At 35.6% G+C, this 22,307-nt stretch overlaps 1 protein-coding gene across 3 annotated transcripts in view; it reads left to right on the top strand.

Moving 5' to 3' along the window:
- Nucleotides 1-616: 616 nt before the first annotated feature.
- Nucleotides 617-22,307, top strand: part of ubr2 (ubiquitin protein ligase E3 component n-recognin 2) — a 49,977-nt gene continuing 28,286 nt past the window's right edge. For 2 of the 3 annotated variants that reach the window (XM_048205861.1, XM_048205862.1), the window contains exons 1-7: nt 624-958; nt 11,469-11,728; nt 17,443-17,521; nt 18,699-18,809; nt 18,926-19,056; nt 19,240-19,378; nt 19,482-19,544. In XM_048205861.1, coding sequence (XP_048061818.1) covers nt 875-958; nt 11,469-11,728; nt 17,443-17,521; nt 18,699-18,809; nt 18,926-19,056; nt 19,240-19,378; nt 19,482-19,544 — 867 coding nt within the window. In that variant the 5' untranslated portion in view covers nt 624-874. Of the gene's footprint in view, nt 959-11,468; nt 11,729-17,442; nt 17,522-18,698; nt 18,810-18,925; nt 19,057-19,239; nt 19,379-19,481; nt 19,545-22,307 lie in introns of all 3 variants that reach the window. The other variant, XM_048205863.1, reaches the window with a different exon arrangement.

The following is a 22,307-nucleotide window of genomic DNA, read 5'->3' as shown; positions in this document are numbered from 1 at the left end:
AATCAAAGCCAAAATCTAAAACCTAATCAAGTTGTGTTTCAAATTTTAGGTTGATATCTCAAAAATTGAGCTTTCAGTAAGATTTTGTTTGGGCACAGTACCAAACTTTTCCACCATAAACCATCCAGGCTCCATTGGTAACCACATAAAAACTACAATTTGTAAGCTTTCAAATGATATATATTATTTTAGGTTTAGACTGAGATATTATTGTTTTAATGTCCTGTTTCTTGATCAGCAAATCAGCATATTAGAATGATTTCTGAAGGATCATGTGACACTGAAGACTGGAGTAATGATGCTGAAAATTCAGCTTTGATCACAGGAATAAATTATTATTATTATAAATATATTATTTTAAATATTAGTTATTTTAAATTATTATAATATTTCATCAGGAGGAACATAAATAAAATGTAATTATTATTCATAGGCTGTCCACTGATAATCTTGCTGTGTTCAGATTCAAAAATGTGATGTCATGCCAGGTTTGACATCATTGATAGATCACTATGAGCTGTTGCTGATTGAAAAATAACTGCACATTGTTTTGTTTTTTCTTCCAAAATGCACTAGAACAGCCTTCACGTCATGAGCTCCTATGTGAAACTTTAAATGCAGGAAGTTTACAAGAGAAATAACAGCACACAGTGTTTGGAAGGACAACTCGTTTTTACGTAACCAATTTCTTTGGGAGCACCATATGCTTTGGTGAAACGTGAAAGGGAGTGGCTACTATTGTGACTTATCACCAAGGCAACACCAGGGACTTTTCCATTAGTCAGCTGAAAAGTTTTCCAGCTCTTTGACGGAAGTAGGACAGCGGCTGATTTCCGCTTCCCTCACTGCTGCTGCTGTGGTCACTGAAGTAAAGATGGCGGCGGCCGAGACCGATCGTGATGCTCCGTCCGCTCTGTGTAGCGAATTCCTCAATTTCTCCGCAAAGGACACCGCTGCGGTAGGCGACAGTTTTATAAAGACTCTGTAAATTGTCTATCCTGATCAATTATATATATTTGGTTGCGGAAATCGATGCGAGGGCGATGAATTTTCAGTTTTTTCTCGCTCCTCATCTCGGGTTGTTTTGCTCAGTGTTGTCCTGCTAACGCGCTAACAGCTAGCCTGTGAAATTTGTACACCTCAAGCTCCAAAACACGCACTTGACACTCCGTTTACACACGTGTTTTTTGTAATATATGTACAAATAATAAATGCGTTCATATCTCGAATTTGGCGTTTTAACGTATGGCTTTGCTTACAAAGAAATCAGCTTTTACAGAGGTCTGTCAAGAGTTGGATAAAAACAACATTGGCTGCTTTGTTCATTATCTTTACGTCATGCGGTTTGTGCTGTTATTAACACTGTTTCACGGACAGCTCTCTTGATACACTGTTTACATTCATTTAGACAAGGAAATGTCCAATCTGAGCTTGGCTATTTGTGCAGTTTTTCTCCATTCCTGTAAAAACATTAGTTTGAGCTGTATTTCTGGATTCTTTCACTGAATAGCAGGTGTTGAAGAATGATGTGGTTTACAAACTAAACATTAAATTATTTAGATATTCCAGTTACATGTTTGTTTTTCGTTTTGCATATTGCCTTAGCCACTATATTTCCATGTCAGATCTATCTTGTAAACATAAGTAGGTTTGTTTTTACAAAGTAGCACAGATGGTGGTTATTTAAAACCACATGCAAGACCTCAATTTGCTGTGGTTTGTATTGTCTGATAGACTGAAAGAGCAGTGCACATTATCCTGGCTATATTAGACTCTATTAGACACCATGTGCATGAAAAACATGGATAATTTTTCAATATAGGCCTTTACTGATAAAACTACAATCTAATTGCCAATCTCAAATCAGCTCATGAATGGTGAATTGTCTGAAAAGACATGCTGGATTGTTTGGCTATATGCTCTAGCACTAAATCCAGGTTAGTAGGTCGATGTAAGACAGTTACAGAGACTGCCAAGTTCCGCTTACTGTGCATATGTAATCCCTGTATTTCCTTTTAGCATGTGATTGAGGCACATAGCTGCTGTTGGACATCAGCTAGGTTGTTACAGTATTTTCTTCAGGAACAAATGATGTCAAAACTGCACACTGTAGTTACAAAACCTAGTGAGCTTCCTATGGCTGTCTTCTAATGCATGCATCTTAACTAAAATAACCAGTTTGGTACACTCTACATCGGCAGCAAATTTCTTTTCTTAATTTGTCTTAAGTTACCTGCCATCTTTCAGGAATGTTTTCACTGAGCTTCAGGGTTTTTCCTGGGTCAAAAATGGCTGATGAACACGTTCATCCACACACACAGCACAAAGTACTCTACCCATGTGAACTGTGAGCCCGGTACGGGCAATAAATGCAAAGAAACGGTTTGTAATATTAACTTATCCAATTTATTCATGAAATAAAAACTAAAAACTTTACTATCAGGATAATTTATAAAACAAAGTGCTTAGAACAATTTTATATGTAAAAGTCTTTAGTCACTGAGTGACGGATTTGAAAGTTAGAAATACAATGAACAACAAAGTAACATATTACATAAAAAGTGAGAGGTCTGTTATTTTACATTTACACTCAAAGACTTAATGTACAGATCATTTGACATACAATATCAGATTGTTTTGTTCCATCCATTGCTATGGTTATCACTGTCAACCCTATTCAGTAGTACCTTTTAGGGCTGCAACTAATGATTATTTCAATAATCGATTAATCTGTCGATTATTTTTACGATTAATCGATGAATCGGGGGGGGGGGGAACATTAATTTCCAACCTTTTATTCAAAAACAGAACTGACAGTGCAAAAAATCCTCAGAACGTGCAAAAACAGGTTGCTCTTTTAACATTCCTGAGCTGTTAAAGTAATAAAAAACAAAAAACAAATGAACTAACACAAAAAAAACATACACATGTATGCTTTACATCTGCCAAATATATAGTTTTTTTTTTTTTTTTTTAAATAAAGTGCACAAAAAGATGTATATTTTTGTTTAAAGGGACCTGAGCTGTCAGAACAATACATCTTTTTTTTTTAAATAAAGAAAAATAAAAATCAGTAAACTTAACAGGATTTTTTTGAACGGTTCTTCTCTACACTAAACATATATTTGTCAACAATAACCGATATGGGACAAAGCACAGAATAAATACATGACAACATATCAGTGTTAATTATGACAGCAAATTTTTATTTAGTTGTGGTCATAGTCTTTTGACTAAAATGCCATTCAGTTTTAATCATGTTTTAGTCATTTGAATTGTTTTAGTAGTTGACTAAATATCACAAGATTTTAGTTGACTGAATCTAACAGGTTTAGTTAAATTGTAATGCATTAAGAATTTCTCTAAAATTTCCAAACCCATTATATACTCCTGGAGAAAACATCTACTGTATTAACCTATTAATATGAATAATATTAAAATTTGAACATGCAATACAGACACAGACTTAACTGCTGGGACATAAAAAAAATATTATCTTATAATTAAATAAAACCACTTCTCCTAAAGAAGAACACAATGTCTTCTTTTCAACGAATGATATATGCATTCTTTATAACAACTTGCATACAACATTCCTTATGGATTAAATATAATTAATATATAATAAATCCTTATTAAAGCTAAAGAGCAGTGAGTGATTTTCTCTGTCTTTTGTTGTTTGATTAATATTAACCCTTTCGAGCGTGAGTTTAAAATATTCTAACTGTCCCCCCAGAGTGAGTTTTAAGGCGACCGTTATTTTAGAACGTTTGCCTTTAATGTTTCTATAGCGACGCGTCTTGCGTGTCACGAGTGCTGAACGCAGCCACAATAACACTGAATGACAGATGGATCGCTATTATTTTGTTTTTCCTTGTTTATTAAAAATATTCACAAACTTGCTTACTCTCCGATGGTCTTTCCTCTACCTCCGCTCTGCTGTTTATTTATTTATTTTTGCTCCGCTCTGCTTCGCGCTCAACCGCGCTTTTTTATACTCAAACTCTCTGCGTCTTATTGAGAGGCGTAATAGTCGCACGACACAACGAATCGATAATGAAATTCGTTGCCAACTCTTTTAATAATCGAATTTTATCAATTTTATCGATTCGTTGTTGCAGCCCTAGCACCTTTAAAGGGTTAGTTCACCCAAAAATTAAATTTGTCATTAATTACTCACCCTCATGTCGTTCTACATCCGTAAGACCTTCGTTCATCTTCAGAACATTAAGATATTTTTGATGAAATCTGAGCGCTTTCTATCTCACCATTGACGGCTACACAATTTAAACTTTGATGCTTCAGAAAGCTCATAATGAGATCGTAAATCTAATCCATATGAATCGAGTGGTTTAGTCCAAATTTTCTGAAGAGACTCGATCACTTTATATGATGAACAGATTTAATTTAGGCATTTACTCCCATATAAACATTGATCAGCGAACATAATTTATTTATTCAAACCAAGTAACTAGGCCTGTCGCAATAATCAATATATCGACTGATTGCGCAATATATGTACATGACCTCAATAATTTTTGGTGACATAATATATCGCCCATTATGCTTACATGATAATGAATGTCACCAACGTTTTGCCGATCATGCTCATCTGCGGTTCCTACACAGAGCAGTCATCGACAGGTGAAAAAAGGCATTATTTGAGCCGTTATAGTGTTTTCCTGACAGCTACAGACAGTTTGGAAGAACAAGTCTGAATGCTTTCGATTTCAAAGCCGCAATCCACTGTTCTGGTGCAAATGTAAATGTCTTTGTTCATACGGACATCTGACTGCTAATTTGTTTGTGTTTTCAGCAGTAGTACACCCTTGCTTTTAAAAGGAGGTCAGGGAAAAATCTGTAAATGGAAAATCTCCATAGTGCCTTTTGTGCATTTGCATTTTTTATTTTTTATTTGTTACTTTGCACTTTTTTAGAAAATATTTACCATTTATTCATTTATTTAGGATATTATATTTTTTGATCCTTCATTTCCATGATCTGAAGAATTAAATGATTGTTGTCATTTGAAAGTGTGTAGGCATATGTGCATTATTATGCTGTTATAGTATGATCATATATTCAGTGGCTTAAAATGGTCTTAAAATGACAATAATATTGTTTATCGCAATTATTTCTGGAACAATATATCGCACAACAAAAAGTAGTTATCTTAACAGGTCTAGTAACATTTCAGATTTATTAGATAACAGATAACATTTTAAATAGACTGTCACTGCAGCAATTAATATTTTGTCAGAACCTTAGTTGTCTAAAACAAAAGTTGTTTGAAACCAAAAAAAAAAAATAGTGATTCTCAATTTATCCAGAATTGTGCACTTGTAACCACTAGGGTTTGGTACTGTTCACATTTTCACATTTGGTACTGTTCACCGTTACTTTTTTCAGTGCTTTGCTCTCTGTATAATAACAAAAACATTTATTTTAATGAAAAAAAAAATTCTTTCAATTAAAAAAAAAAAAAAAAAAAAAAAAAAAAAATATATATATATATATATATATATATATATATATATATATATATATATATATATATATATATATATATATATATATATATATATATATATATATATATATAAATTTTTATATAAAAAAATGCTCGCAATGTGCATCATAGATCATACGGACTAGTGTAAGCGCGTTTCAAGTTTTTATGGACATATTTCAAATAGCGTTGTCTCAGTCTGCATCTAGTTTTGTGAAATGTAACCACACTTTTAGCCACACCGTTTAGCCATTGCCCTGTGTGTTGTGTTTGAAGTTGCAGGGGTGACGTTGCATGATCTGTCTTAGTGATCGACCGATATCGATTTTTAAAAAAAATTTTTTAGAAGCGATACAGATAATTTGTGTGTTTATGTGCCCGATAACCAATATTTATTTACTGTTATACTGACATGATTACAACACCACTGAGCTGAACAAACCATTTTATTTATAACAATCACTCCCTCCTTGCATAGAAAACAAAACAAATCTTATTTATACACCAATAAATAGAGTGGTCTAAAAGTGAAAAAAATAAAAAAGTGCACTGTTAATAAATTTTTTTGTTGAAAATTAGTAGTCTTTTATTTTAATCTTCATTTTACAATAGTAATTTTATTTATAAAAAGCATCAGCAGCAACACTAATGTTAACAATAAGCAAAATAAATGTAGAATGTCTAATGTTTTCAAATGGAGAAAATAAATGAAAGACAGGAGTCATATCAACTTTGCAGAAATGTAATGCTTCATTTTAAACTACAGTTTTAGTAGATTTATAAGCTGTTTAATAGGCTAAAGAGTGAAGAATAATTCACTGGATAATGTTAAAAAACTGAATAATATTCTCTGGAATATTGGAATATAACGAACAAAAAGTATTTTATTGCATTTCTCAACTGGTATGTTATATCAGAATTATTAATAATGTTTTTGTCGTTCTAGATTATGAAATATCTGCTGACAAAGCGCTGTTTATCTATGCATTTACACAGAACTATACTCAAACCGTGATCGCTCGCGGAGATAATAAATAATTAATTTCCATAGAGTTGCATTTACTTGGATTTTTATTAGTGACTTAATGGTTATAGTAAATGTTTATATAAGAACTGTGTTTTAAACAAGTGAATCTTGTTAAAAGTTACATGCGGTGGTCGGGCATCAACCCATTGAGTGAAGAGCAAAATGCAGACGACTTCACGAGACTAATGATGAGCACAGACAACAGAGAGAGAGAGTTAAATTCAGCGCTTTTATTTCCAACATGTGCTCATTCATGGCTGTATTATTTAATTCATGCAAAATTATATCTTTATTGGGACAGGACATGACGGTTTATCTTACGTGACTCTGTGAGCTTGTCTCTTATTTCTTAGAGACTGCATAAACTAGCTCATTTCAGGCATTTATGTAACACATCTAATTTGTGCATTAATGGCTGTTATGTTAAATAAAGTTTACTAATTACAGCAAAGCAGGTAAGTATACTTTACCTGTGCACGCCGTTGTCTCGTCTCCCCTCAGATGCGCTGTAATGGCGATCCTGCACACAATTCTCAAAACACCCACAAGATGGCGGCGTTTATTGGTAAATCTGATATTTCAAAACCAATATCCGATTATGGTAAAAGGCTTATATCGGGGAAAATATTGGTAAATCGATATATCGGTCGATCTCTAGTCTCTCTCTCTTTCTCTAACATACCTTATTCTTGCGTAGGGCTGCAACTGACGATTATTTTCATAATCGATTATTTAGCTGATTATTCAGTGAATCAGATAAAAATCCTAATTTTATTTATTTTTATTTTATTGACAAAAAACGCACTATTGCAATCCTGCCCAATTTACTTTAAACAAATGTGCCAATTGAATGCTATGAAAACATACAGTCCTTAATTTTTTAGACTACCTGTCATAATAAAGAGAGAACGCACATATTTTAGGAATCAATTAAAAACTTGTTTAAAACTAAATATTGTTATTGCCATTTATTAGGTAAATAACAAACTGAAACAGCTAAATAGTCATTATTCACACATAATACCCAAAAGTACTTTACTTTTTTCCTTCCTTTCTTGTAAAACAGTAAAATCGAAAATTCATGGGTAACCGCAATAATTATATTGTAGTGTTAGAAAGCTGTGACAAAAGAGCTTACACACACTGGTGGATTAACCATTACAAAAACATGAAAAATGATTTTAGTAATCACCAATACTGATAGTTTAGGACAGCTGTGGCACAAACCATACATTGAGTGGCGGTGGTCTAATAAATTTAAGCACTGTATAGTGAATATAGTGTAAATCTCTACATTACAGATTAAGATAGTAATAAAGATAGTAAAGAAAAACACAAACTCAGTGTTAACCAACAGGCAAGATAAATGTTTTACAGGAACTCACACATTCACTCTGGACACAATCACCTCTTACTGTCATTTCTTTATCCTATAAATAAGCTATAAGAAATGTGTTAGGCCGGGTTCACACTGCAAGCGTAAGCAGAGCGTATTTTTTTCGGCGTGCATGTTAACCAACGGATGCATTCACACATGCAGCAGGAGCGTCGCATAAGCAGCCGTGAAGCGGGGGTTTCGGCGCCGAGTCTATTTTTGTTGCGCTGCTGCCGCTCAATTAAAATGAAAGCACAGTTTTTATGGACAAAATAAATATAATTTCACACAAAAAGTGTTCAAAATGCACAGAATAAGCATGTCTAATGTGTTTGAGTATGACAGAAAAGAAAATTAAGAATCAAAAATAATTATACAAGATTTACCCATTTAAACTTGTTTTTAATAATTCACAGGCATGAAAATCCCTCACCTTTCGGTGAAATTCGCCGTTTTGAAACCAAAATAGGTGACCTACGTGAATCGTGTAGATTCGATATTCATATTCAGTGAACTGCGAACAGGTGCGCGTGCCAGAAGGGAGCGCGAGTGCATGGAAATGTTAACGCGAAGGGCCTTGCGTCATCAGTGCAGACCACCATCAGAAGCTGAAAGCATGCCTGGCCTCGGCAATTTACCTGACTGAATTTGGTGAGTGATGGTTTCAGACCCGGATTGGCTAATCGGGAGCACCGGAAGAATTCCCGGTGGGCCGGTCTGTTTATTTGGCCGCGAGGGCCGGTGTTGTCATGGCACCGGGTTGAAATATGGATGCTCTAGAAACTGTGGACGTTATAAAAATAAAAAACATTCAGTGACGGATTTAGGCCTGGATGGCCCAGGGCGGCACGGGGCACCCGCGCAAGAAAAAACAAACAAACAATCAAACAAACGAATGCGTGATCGGGTTTTTACCATTAATTTGCACGCAACGTCAATGATATCATGTCACTCGGTGGGTAAATTAACCTGGTCGGGAGGGACTCGGAGTGTGCGCTCGGAGAAGACAACTCACTCAAAAGTATAAGAAGAAGGGATGAGGTGACGTCTGTAGGGACAGCGAGACAAGTTCTAAATCAACAATAAATTATGGTGAGGCAAAAGGTCTAAGCCACCGGAGGCCGATTTAAGTAACGTAAATAAATAAAAAGGAAGAGGGGAAAACATGCAAAATATAAAGGCATGTATGCAGCTTACTCATATCGTAATAACAGTAGGCAAATAATAAAATATGGCCTATCACTTATGTTATGTTGCTTGCTATGCTATTACACATTGGCCAACGATATTCATTTTTCTGTCCAACTAGCTTAACCAGAGAGTAAAATGTGATTTTGTAACATGTAACTTTTTTTTTAAACAAACGTAATAGCCTACCTTAATATTTTACTGTAAAGTTGTGCAATTTTGTAGGATTTATGGTATTTTGTTTTATTTATTTGCCCCAATTTGTAATAATTTAAGTATATACATTTATATAAAATAGCAAAATTTTATGTTAAATCCACTTAGATCCACAAGATCTACATTTCTAAATTTTTTTCGTAGTGATAGACATGAAAAATGTGCCTGGGTTTAGTGGACGATTACTGCCATCTACTGGAGAGCAAACACTTAATTAAATTAAAATTAAAATAACATGAATTTTTAACTACAGACACTAGATGGCTAGAGAATTAATCAATGGTTCACATTACAAAATCATTATTATAGCTATAAAAATAACTTGATATCAAATTTTAGCAATTTTTGTACTATCATTTGTACTGTCATGGGTATTTGAAGATATTTTTGAAAAATACAATTATTTACAAGGTTGTAGAGAACAGTGCACTATTGCAGACTTGTATACTGAGGTTTTAATTACATTATTTTAAATAAAGTCAGTCGTGAATTAAATTGGGCCGGTCTAAGGCATGAAACTGCAGGGCTGAAAATGAGTCCCAATGGATGGTTTCAATAATTTTAATATTTTCTGGTATATCTAAGTTAAGTTACAAAGGAGCTCTGTTGACATAGACTTAGCTAACGTTAGCTACAGCTTGATGCATGCCCCCGGACCCCCCTAGAGGGATAATATCATTCTCACCTTTTCACCCCTGACCCGTTTTCATGCCTGTATTCAGTTTGGGTTTAAGTATGGTGTATTATAAAAACTAAAGTAAACTAACCAGAACTTCGCCAAGTTTGCTGTCTTGTAAACGTGCACGCGGCAGATGATGTCAAACACAAAGCTTACCTCATTCGTGTGCAGCAATGGATAACACGAGGCTTTTATTTATTTATTTATTTTTATTTATTTTATTACGTTTATATGAGAATGTTGTACACCTCCCCATGTTAACAAACTTTCAAGACTCAAGTTTATAAATGACCAACTTATAAAAACTAATTTATAGCTGTCTTTGTAAAGAAATGCTCACTTTATATGTAGCTTCGAGCCACTGCTGTGACGCTGTACAAACGCTTGCAGTGTGAAATACTCGCGCGTCTCTGCAGCTGCTGTTCACGTGACGCTCACGCTTGCAGTGTGAAACGGGCGTTACATTTATATTTAATTACATGTTATCCCTTTACAGTTGCTACTCTCATAAAATACTTAAATGACATGTTGACTTTTAAATCTGAATTTAACTTTAAACAGATTTTTCAGCAAAATGAATATTTTTGCACTGAATATCCCTGTCATCTACAGCGTCCCGTCTGTCTGATGCGGGTGCGCGCGCTGGTGCTCATTCAGTAAAGTTTGAAGTTTAATGCAGACTGTCAGGATGAACATTTATGCAAAATGGAAATGCTCGCGTGAATTTGTAACATTTACAGATAAGGATATAGCCGTAGAATGAACGTTTAGCGTTGAGGACGCACATGCATTTGTCAAAGTGCCTGGCAGGGCAAGCCATTACGCTAATGCATTAGCTTGAAGCTTAAAATAAAGAATTCTCATGTTTTGGGAAGCTTGGATCACGCACCTTTCCCGCCGAAGATCAATCTGTTTCCTCCACTATTTTTATATGCATTTTTGTCCATAGAAATGCGTTATTCAGTGCTGTAATTTGACGCGACTGGCAGAAGTTTTCTGTGCATGGTGGGCAGAGCCAACTAATCGATAATGAGAATCGTTGATTTTCATTATCGATTATTAACGATTTTATCGAATAGTTGTTGCAGCCCTACTCTTGCGCCCAGAAGTGTTCTCAGGTACAGATACCGAAATTTGGCACCGATTGCTTTAATGTGAATCGGTACTCGGTAGTACAGATGTAATTCGGTTGGTGCCCTTAAAAATACAGAGTTCAGAATCAGTACCCAATCCTAGTAATCACACACCTCGCGTTGTGTTCAGCTTAGTACTTGCATGAAAATAAACTTTTTGTTGAGAAATGTTTTTAAAAAACTGCCTGTCCAGTAAGGTCATGCAGATATAAAAAAGTGAAGGCAAGCAATGCAATCAAAGACTGACCACTAGTGTTCCTTTTTCAAGCCTGACCTTTGTCCACCTGATCAGTTTAACTTGCCATTTTTCTGTGAGTAATATTTTACCCATCTGTCCACAGAAATGGCTACTGGTGAGCAACCTGCCCAAAGAAGTTTACCAGCACTTGGCCTGCTACGTCCCCAAGATCTACTGCCTGGGCCCCAACCTGAACCCCCAGAATGAGGAGCTGCTGGCTCAGCTGCTGCTTCAGGGCCCGCTGGAGTGGTACCTGTGCGGGGAAGACCCGTCCGTGGGATTGGCCAAGCTGGAGCAGAACAACCAGCCCTCACAGCTCTGTGGCCATGTGTTTAAAGTGGGAGAGCCAACGTATTCCTGCAGGTACTGTCAAAACTTCATCATCTCTTTCTGATCCACCCAAAGGAGGATGTTGATTCTCATCTTGTCTGCACCCACAATGATTCTCAATTCGTTTGATGTCAAAAGCACTAACAGTGATCATCTTTCACAACCCAGTGAGCTGCTCACTGTCCATTGCCTAGACAGACGATTTAGTAAGTTGTCTGTCAAAATGCATTTATTTATTTTTCCCATACATGTCCTAAGCCATGCATGTATGCTGTTGAGATGCTGAAGTTGTTGTGGTCTATCCCGTCTGACCTAGGGTGGTGTAGGTCACTGTGTTCTCACAGACGTGGAAGTCTTGGCTGAATTAGGTCAGGTTGCTGTTAGGTTAAGTCCTTTAGGCAAAATCACTGTAAGCCGGCTAAGAGGCTGGAGGTGACTGGAGTGTATACTGTTGTATACTCTGTTTCTTTGAGAAACAAATGAAAGGGCTCACACATATCCCCAACGCATTATTATGCTGGTTTTATGAGATTGGAATCTGATCTGGCAGATGTGAATGGTGTGTGAAAAAAATCTTGCATCCTATAAAATTTATGCTGATCTTTTTACAGTCCTGTCATGTAATATGGTACTGGCTCTGATCCAAACCCTAGTGATCTGCTTTGCTGTCAACCTGTGCAGCCAATGGAGCTTCATAAGTGAATGTTTTGAAATGCTCTCAATTGACAGTAAGTAGGGCTGGGTGATAAACAAGAACAATTATATAGTGTTTATAAATTGATGATTTTTCAGCCTTTACACAATATTCAATAAATCCTGTTTTGATGTTTGCTCTGAAGTGATTTTGAAATGAAAAGGGTGATTATTTCATTTATTTATTATTTTTTTTATTTGGGTCCCATACACTAATAGTGTGTACGTAAGAATTTGTGAGTAAAATCAGTGTGCTCAAGTCAAGTCACCTTTATTTTTTTATAGTGCTTTAAACAATATAGATTTTCAAAGCAGCTTTACAGTGATAACAGGAAAATTATGATTCAATGATGCAAACAGAGTTCAGTTCTGCTCTTAAAGGGGTGGTTCATTGCGATTTCACTTTTTTATCTTTAGTTAGTGTGTAATGTTGCTGCTTGAGCATAAACAGTATCTTCAAAGTTACAGCGCTGAAAGTTCAGTGCAAACAGAGATATTGTCTTTTAAAGTTATGTCAGTTTAATGCCTACAATTACGACCGGTTTGGACTACAACGAGCTTCTTCCCGGGTTGGTGACATCATAAACCCTGCAATTAATATAGACACTGCCCACGGGAGCACGCAACAAAGTGCGCGAGGCCATACAAGTTGTCTTCATAAGGACACTGGACTTCGGGAACAATGTTTAAAATTTGTTTAATTCTGTTCCTGACAATTATAATGCTAATTTAGCTGTCTGTGCTGCACATTTTATGGAAGACAGCTTCCAAAATCTACACGAGTTCAATGCTGGATTTGCACAAAGGCTATTACTGAAAGATGGAGCAGTTTCCACTTTAAAAGCAGAAGCTTAAGTTTATGGGCCCCAACCTGTAAGTATGTTTTTTTTTTTTTTTTTTTTTTTTTTTTGTAAAGTTATATAGTTTCTGGGATGTAAACAAAGACCAACGCGGTTTGGCTTCGCTAGCCAGTTAGCTAAATTCTATTTCATACTTCTCCAACAAATGCCTACAAACTTCTATGTAATCACACCAGCGAACTTCTGTTGGTGTTTGTTGGCGTTTTTGTTATCTGTGTACAGCATTGTTTCATTACGGCTTGTTTACCCACATGCTCTTTCATGCTATAAATTAAATGATACCTTTACAAAAATGCTACTACTCAGTCATGTATTCAGCCACAGCTTTAATCAGAACACTATGGGGCAGCAGTAACATTTACAAGTGACAGCATATCTAAACACTTTGACACAAATACGAACAAAAATACTTAACATTCATAAACGTCAATTAAAAGCCGTGCTTGCAGAGGTTCTGCTTGACCCTCTTCATCATTACTGCTATCTGGCTCTGATTCGGGCTCAAATTGATATGTCAATATTGACGCCATTATTTACGTTGCCTCCGAAGCAAAGACTGGACTTTGACCGAAGCACATGCGACATTTGCCCATAATGGTAAGGGCGTGGCTTTTCCGGACAACGTGAATCATGACAACTTATTCTGGACAGCGAATCACAATACACAGGGCCAGCTAACCCATCTCAGTCCATTGTGTATTTCTGAGGGAGGGGCTTCATAGAACCAGGAACTCAACAGAGCGTTTTTAGAAAAGGGTGTAGAATAAAGGTAAAATATATGAAAAATACAGCTTTTTTTTTTTTTCTTTTTTTTTTAAACGAAGCATTATGACATGTTAAACTGCGCCCCATAAACACAATCAAGCCTAGGAAAAAAAAAAGGTGAACCACCACTTTGAAGTGGTTCTAAGAAGACAATAGTGACACTGTTCAGCTGAGTTCAGTTCTGTGTTGATTCAGTTCTGTTCATTAACTGTAAAGTTCATCAAATATGAAGTGTACATTTAATCTATAAAGCATTTCTACAAAAAACAGTGATGCCATCATCAGATCAATAATATTGCTATATATATTATGTCTTCAACTAAGCAAGCCAGAGGCGACAGTGGCAAGGAACCCAAACAATTGTAACTCTTATTTTGTTTATTTAACTATTTGAAAATTAAAAATATGAAATAGATGAAATTAGATAATTTTTAATACTGTTAATGATTATCAGTAAATAATTAGTGCTGTCAATTGGTTAAAAAAATAAAAACTAATCGCACATTTTTCTGTAATTAATTGCAATTATAAACATTGGAGTTTTTAATATTTCTGTATTGTAATTTCACAGTTTCTGTCCAAATGAATGTAGAAACAACTTAAAGGATTATTTACTTTAAAATGAAAATTACCCCAAGCTTTAGTCACCCTCAAGCCATCCTAGGTATATAGTTATATTAAAGGTGGGATAAGTAGATTTTGAAAAACGCTGTTGGACATTGTTGATATTTGAAATCAACCCAAACAAACCCACCCCTCTCTTCATTGCTCCGCTTCCAATCTTAACCACCCTGCTCCGAGTCGGTCTCGAACTCCGGCCTGATCGCTGCTGGCAGGCAAGGCGAGTGCTCTGACAATGACACTAAACCTCATTCTCTAGCGGGCATCAGTGTGCAGTAGGTTAACTGCAAAACTCTCACTATCTGGCCACTGTTAAACACAATGCACGTGGATGTCTGTTTATCACAGCTGATGCGCAACAAAATGAAGCACAAAAAATATTCGTGTAGTATACAAGAGTAAATACAAACAAGTGTTTGTTGTTAGTCACCAGCAGCACAGCAAACCCAGTGTTACTCACATGAGAAGCGGAATCAAAGCAGCCTCCGCATCTGTTTTCAGCCCTTCCCACTTAGCTCTCTCCAGCGCTGGAAAGCTTTTCTAATATAAATGCGGGTCCTAAAGTGCTTCCCCAGTCAAAAACCTTCATTCCAATGATATACTTTTGAGCTCTTTTGTATTGTGTCCCATCTCTCGTTCTGCAGTTTTTTTTTTTTTTTTTTTTTTTTTTTTTTTTTTCAAATCTCCCTCTTGCTCATTCTGTCTCTTTGACCGTCATATGCCCCCAAAATGCTGATTGGTTAGACATTTGTTGTTGGTGTCGGCCTGACTAACTTCCAAACTTGCAAATTCTACGTACTCCACCTTTAATAAATATCCTGAGCATTCAAGCTTTATAATAGCAGTGAACGGGACCAACGAGTATGAAACTCAAGAAAGTGCTTCCATCCATCATAAACTTACTCCACATGGCTCCCGGAGGTTAGTAAAGGCTTTCTGAGGCGAATCGATGCATTTGTGTAAGAAAAAAATCCATATTTAACACATTATAAAGTAAACTATCTAGCTTCCGCCAGGACGCCTTCCGTATTCAACTTACTCGCATCTCATTTTCCCACAACTCTTTAAGTTCATTTAAGACGTTACTTAAAGGTGCCCTAGAATCAGAATTTGAATTTATCTCGGCATAGTTGAATAATAAGAGTTCAGTACATGGAAAAGACATACATTGAGTTTCAAACCCCATTGTTTCCTCCTCCTTATGTAAATCTCATTTGTTTAAAAGACTTCCGGAAAACACTCGGATCTCAACATAACACCGACTGTTACGTAACAGTCAGGACCATTAATATGTATAACCCCAATATTTGCATAATGCCAGCCCATTCGACGCATTAGACAAGGAAAGGCAGTATTAACGGCTGGATCTGTGCACAGACAAGGTAAGGAAGCAAGAACAACAGCGAAAAATGGCAGATGGAGCAATAATAACTGACATGATCCATGATATCATGATATTTTTAGTGATATTTGTAAATTGTCTTTCTAAATGTTTCATTAGCATGTTGCTAATATACTGTTAAATGTGGTTAAAGTTACCATCGTTTCTTACTGTATTCACGGAGACGAGAGTCGTTGCTATTTTCATTTTTAAACACTTGCAGTCTGTATAATTCATAAACACAACTTCATTCTTTATAAATCTCTCCCAACAGTGTGTAATGTTAGCTTTAGCCACAGAGCATAGCCTCAAACTCACACAGAATCAAACGTAACCATCTAAATAAATACTTTACTCACATAATTCGAAGCATGCATACAGCATGCATGACGAACATCTTGTAAAGATCCATTTGAGGGTTATATTAGCTGTGTGAACTTTGTAAATGCACTGTATTATAGTCGAGAGCTCGTGGGGCAGAGGAAGCGCATCTCTTAAAGGGGCCGTGCTGAAAATATCAGTGCATAGTTAATGATGCCCCAAAATAGGCAGTTAAAAAAATTAATTAAAAAAAATCTATGGGGTATTTTGAGCTGAAACTTCACAGACACATTCAGGGGACATCTAGGACTTATATTACATCTTGTAAAAAAACAATCTAGGGCACCTTTAACCCATTTAAGACTGCTCTTACGAGGATACTTGACAAAATGGCCATTTGGCATAATTCTCCATATGCACACTCCAACAGCTAATATTACCCACAACCCATTGCGCATTGGATGAGGATCTGATTAGAACAAACATGAATAGAGGTTTGAGTGATTAATAATCGGTGTCTAACCTGAAGAAAAAATATTTATTCAATGTTATCCACATTATATTTCATCTGCAACAACATTGTTAACTTTTATAAAGACACATTTGGTGATTAACGCATTTGAATCATTATGCAAACACATGAATCTCTGCATGAAAGACCCACGACTGGCAGACCAACTTGCGACTACATTTTTCTCTGATACTACAGGAAATTAAATGAAATTTAATGATGCCTTAGAATTCAGCCAAATTAAGTATCTTGATGGCAGCATAATGTTGATACCATTTTTTTAGGACTGCACGATATTGGAAAAAAACTTATATTGCAATATTTTGTTTTTCTGCTATATGAAAACATTTTCACCAGATGACTTCAGTAGCTCTGTTTGGAAAGAATTAATCATTCTAGAATGAGAGATTAATCCAAGAATCATGTGCGTTTCAAAAACGATATATATTGTGCAGCCTTACATTTTTAACAACCTTAGTTTGTGTCTCTATGCTACCTGAAAATGGTTTGTTTGTAGGCAGCTCACTGGGGTTTTGACAGCTGCTATTCTTCTGTATAAGTAATTTACATTTGATATTTTTTTTCTCCTTATCAGGGAGTGTGCGGCCGATCCAACCTGTGTGCTGTGTATGCAGTGCTTCTTAGGCAGCGTTCACAAAGAGCATCGCTACAGGGTAAGAGGAAATGAGACGCACAGTAGACATTTTAACATCCTTAAACATCTCACTCAGGTATGCGTCAGCATGTTGGTGTGACGGCTGCAGAGAAAGTGTCAAATACCAAGTGTGTGGACCCTGACTTCTCCCTAACAAAAATTCCTGTCCACTTTTGTCCAACCCTAAGTCCAACCAAAACTAAGAAGATGATCATTGTGGCTCAACCGAAATTATAGTTTATTCTTCTTCAACATTTAAAACTGAGGGCTGTGGCTCATGTACAGTTCTTTGTAAAAGTTACAGTTACAGGATGGGGCTGTTGTTTCTGTGAAAAGAAAACAATCAGTCTAACGCAATTTAACTGTTCTATAAGGGCTGTTTCAGTTTTACCTATGACTGATTTTTGCAACCATTTTGTTTGAAACGGGTTATCTTCATACAAAAATAACTTGACACAAGTTGATCAAAAGCCACTGCTAAAATGGCTCTAAAGTGAAGTTTGTTCTATCACAAGCTAAGTTTCATTTTTTTTTCATTTTTTAAATGAAAAAAAATATAGAGCTCACACTCGAGAAAAACAAAACAAAAAAAAACACCTCAGTTTTATTCACAGGCCTAAACTGAGCAAAAATATGCAGTTTGTGAATCAATGAGATCTTTATAACCCATGTTTAGCAGACTAAAATAAAATGCCCAAAAATATTAGTTTAACGCTCTGTATCTCCTGATAATATCTTAGTAAGAATATTTAAATGCTTAGTTTTATGATCAAAGCTCTCTATAGTTTTCATTGGAAGGCAAAACATATTATGCAATGCAATACAATGATGTTTGAGAGATGAACATGTAAACACTCCTTCAAAAGCCTGATGTACTAACAATATAAAAGCTATTCTTACATTTACTATATAAAAATCAGTAAAGATTTCACAGCAAAAAGACTTGTGAAGCATGTTATGAATGTTTTTACAATTATACTATAATTATACAATTATGATGCAGTAGGCTTTATAGGGTGTGTTTGTTTTAAGGAACACTAGAGCAGAGAGTCATGTGTGTTGCAGGTTGATTCATGACTTCATGACAATGACAGGTCTATTATTTATAAGCTACAGATGTAGGAGACTTGAGATCAACCCTGAGCCGTCATGTGCTGCTGTCTTTGTGTTTAAGTGGCTCTTTGTGCTCTCTGTAGATGACCACCTCAGGAGGAGGAGGCTTTTGTGACTGTGGTGACACAGAGGCCTGGAAGAAGGGCCCTTACTGTCAGAAACACGAGCCCAATATCAGTGACTCTTCCCAGAAGGTACGATACCTCTTCCTCTGTCATCTAATATTGTATCTCATTTCAGCTTTATTTCAATTGCTAAAGATGATTTTTAATAGTTTTAGTCAGCAATAACAACCTTTCTTGTTTGGCAGGATCCGTTGGCTAATCTGTCTGCTGAGATGATCGCTCGCACGTATAATGTTTTCTCCATCATTCTCAAATATGCTGTGGACATGCTCACCTGGGATAAAGAAGACGAGCTGCCTGAAGGCCTTGAGCCACCGTAAGATATATTGTCACTCATACCTTGAAGTCATGCGGTGGCATGTCTCAATGTTTTTCCCACAATCACAAAGAAAAAAAAACCATTCAAGTCCCTCATGATCATCCATCATGCATGTGATCGTTTTTGAATGCTGCATGTTAGTGTATTAGGAGATATGTAATTGCTTATTTTCTTCTCAAGGGCCCGTGGAGACATGTACTACTGCATGCTGTTCAATGATGAGGTCCACACATACGAGCAGGTCATCTACACACTACAGAAAGCTGTGAACTGCACTCAGAAAGAGGCCGTCAGTTTCGCCACCACTGTGGACAGAGATGTAAGTGCCAACTTCACCTCCACGGTGCCACAATTCAGGCTTAAGGTTCAGCACAGCTTGTTCTTGCTTTTGTTAATTGATTACTTCTGTTCACCGTATTCAGGGCAGGAAGTCTGTTCGCTTTGGGGACTTTCAGTTTTGTGAGCAGGCCAAATCTGTTATTGTGGTAAGTTCTCTGCAATCTCAAATCCCCTCCGTTTGCCTCAGATGTGTAAATCGTTTGTTTTTGTTTTTTGCTCTTTTTACTGAAAACTGTTTCTTGTTAACTAGGGCATTCATTTAAGTTTTATGAAGGAAAACTTAGGATCCTGCCCAGTTTGCTTATTTCAGCACCAGGCTGTGATACGTGGTTCACAAACAAGATTGTTAGTTGTGTTTTCTAAGACAAACATCACTATTATCATTGGTGCGCCAACATTTCGTAGTGTCAGCTTTAATATCTGACAGTTCTGTCACGAAATCCAATACAGTAAATAGCATTTGATGTTTGCTTCAGTTCGAGCGGCACATGAACCTATCATCTCTTCCCCTTCACTACTTGTTATTTCACATGAATGGACATCAGAAGCTATGTTGAAAGAAACAGTACAACTTACTGAAATGTATCATGACTCATTTAATCAATCAACCATGAAGAGACATCAGTAAAACATCTTATGTTACGTAATGTTTCATTTACCTCAGGAAAGCGAATTAATGTCCACAGCTTGATAGTCAACTAGAAAAAAAAAGAAAAAAAAATAGAAAAGGAGCATTTTGATAAATATTTGCACTATAATACATCATTATATATTTACTTAACCTGTTAGTGATGTCTTCGTTATTTAATTTAGCCTGTGTTTGAATAAATCTTTAACAGGGTTCCCGCGGATCCTAAAAAAGGCTTAAAAAGTCTTAAATTAGATTTTTAAAATTTAAGGCCATAAAAAGTCTTAAGTCTTATTTTTACTTATGAGAGGTTACTTAAATAACCTCTTAATTTTACTTATATTTTATGACACTTTGACTTAAAGATATCTAAATCATTTACCAAATTAAAACTATCTAATTAGTGTACATATTTTTTCTTTGTGGATTTGCTTGTTCACGTGACAATTTGCGGGCCTCGCGGCATTAACATCAGCGTGTAATCTCCTGCGTGCGAAAGGAAGAGAAAACAGAAGAAAATGGGTAAATGTCAGTTCAGTAACAGTTGCAAGTTCATTCTTTATGTGTGTAGGGGTGTGTGATAAGTATCGTCTATGATGATATCGTAATTATTGTTAACGATATGCGGGCTGAATAGTTTGTCACTCACGCTTTCACTGCGTGATGTATGCATTTATTATATGCCCTCAAAATTCAAGATACACAGGCATTTTTGCCCCGACTAGTCTTTGTCTTATTATATCATATGATATGATGTATTGTATCACAGCATTGCAAGAATGCCGTTTTCTCCAAATCGGCATGAATGCAAATGTGATTTATTTTATACAATTAAATAAAATTAGACACAATATTGTCAATCTTGTTTAATTTCAAAATGATGAAGAGCAGTACAGGGTCTCCGTGCAGCAGACAGAAATGTTTTTGTTGTACTGACTGAATCCGTGGTTTGACAATCATTTGCTTTGTTCCTGAATGAATCAGTCATTTGAACAAATCAGTTGAATGAATGACTCCCTCATTAAGATAGTGACTTGCTGCCACCTACTGGCAGTTTAGTTTCATATTTAAAGTACATTTTATTTAAAAAGTTAAAATTAGAAATAATTTCATATTTAAATATTGAATTAAATGTATGTAGACACATTGTAAATGCTGTGTAAATATATTAATGCCACTTCTCATGCCGCTTCTGTGTCACCTCTGCATTGCAAAGATGGAATTTGTTGATAATGATTTCATTTAATTGGTAATAACACTATACTGTGCTATTATTCTAATTGAATTTAATTTGAATGTTAGAATTTGACATAAAAGGTGATGCATACATCTAATAAGTGTAGAAAAATTATGTAGGTAAAAATGCTCCTGGAAATCAATTTAAGGTGGCAAATAATGCCCCTTAATAAAAATGTTCATTTCTGTTACTGCTGTCTGATCACTGACACTGCACAGAATATGAACAAAAATGTCTTCGTGAGTCAGCAGTCCACAACAGGCCTAAACCAGCTATGGTACCAGCACAAAAACACACTCAGAAAAATATAATCTAATTATTTTTATCAACAAACTTTTAAACTTTAAAAAATATCGAGATAAAATATTTTGTCAATATTGCACCCCCCCCCCCCCCCCCTATTGTATAGTATTAATTTTTATTTCTTCAGGTCTTAAAAAGGTCTTAAAAAGCCTTAAACGTGCAGCAACCCTGTTTAATGAAAACAAGTTTTTTTTTAATTACATCCACCGTTTAAATGTTTATTTAATATATTTATTGATTTAACCATATTTATATTGATAAAAGTTGATATAATATCCTCTTGTGTGCAATTTTTTTGTTTTATTTAAATACATTTAATTAATTAGTTGATTATTAAATAAACATTATAATCAGTTTTCAGCTAAATGAAAACTTTAGTTTTGGTGTTTCGGTAAATAATTTATTTCGCTGCATCACTACTAGCTGCGTTTCCATTACCCTTCAAATTGCGCAAATAGAAATTACGAATTGAAAATACACCCAATGGAAAACATCACTTTTGTGAAAACTCCCATATGTCGTAAAATAGTTTTTACGCTCACATGAGGTGGTTTTTCAGTCAACTCGAAAAAGGAATATTTTGCAAAACTGCAATGGAAATGTTTTTTTTTTTTTTTTTTTGCATTTACAGGTCACCTGGCGTACATAAAAGTCAATTATTCTTTAAAGATGGCATGGTATGTTTGGACACAAAGTTGAGACAGAGTTCTTTATTAAACTCATCAAAGACAAAAGAATTAC

This window comes from Megalobrama amblycephala, linkage group LG10 (assembly GCF_018812025.1).
Source record: "Megalobrama amblycephala isolate DHTTF-2021 linkage group LG10, ASM1881202v1, whole genome shotgun sequence".
NCBI lineage: Eukaryota > Metazoa > Chordata > Actinopteri > Cypriniformes > Xenocyprididae > Megalobrama > Megalobrama amblycephala.
The sequence above is the reverse complement of the archived record's forward strand: the minus strand, read 5'-3'. Positions and strand labels throughout refer to the sequence as shown.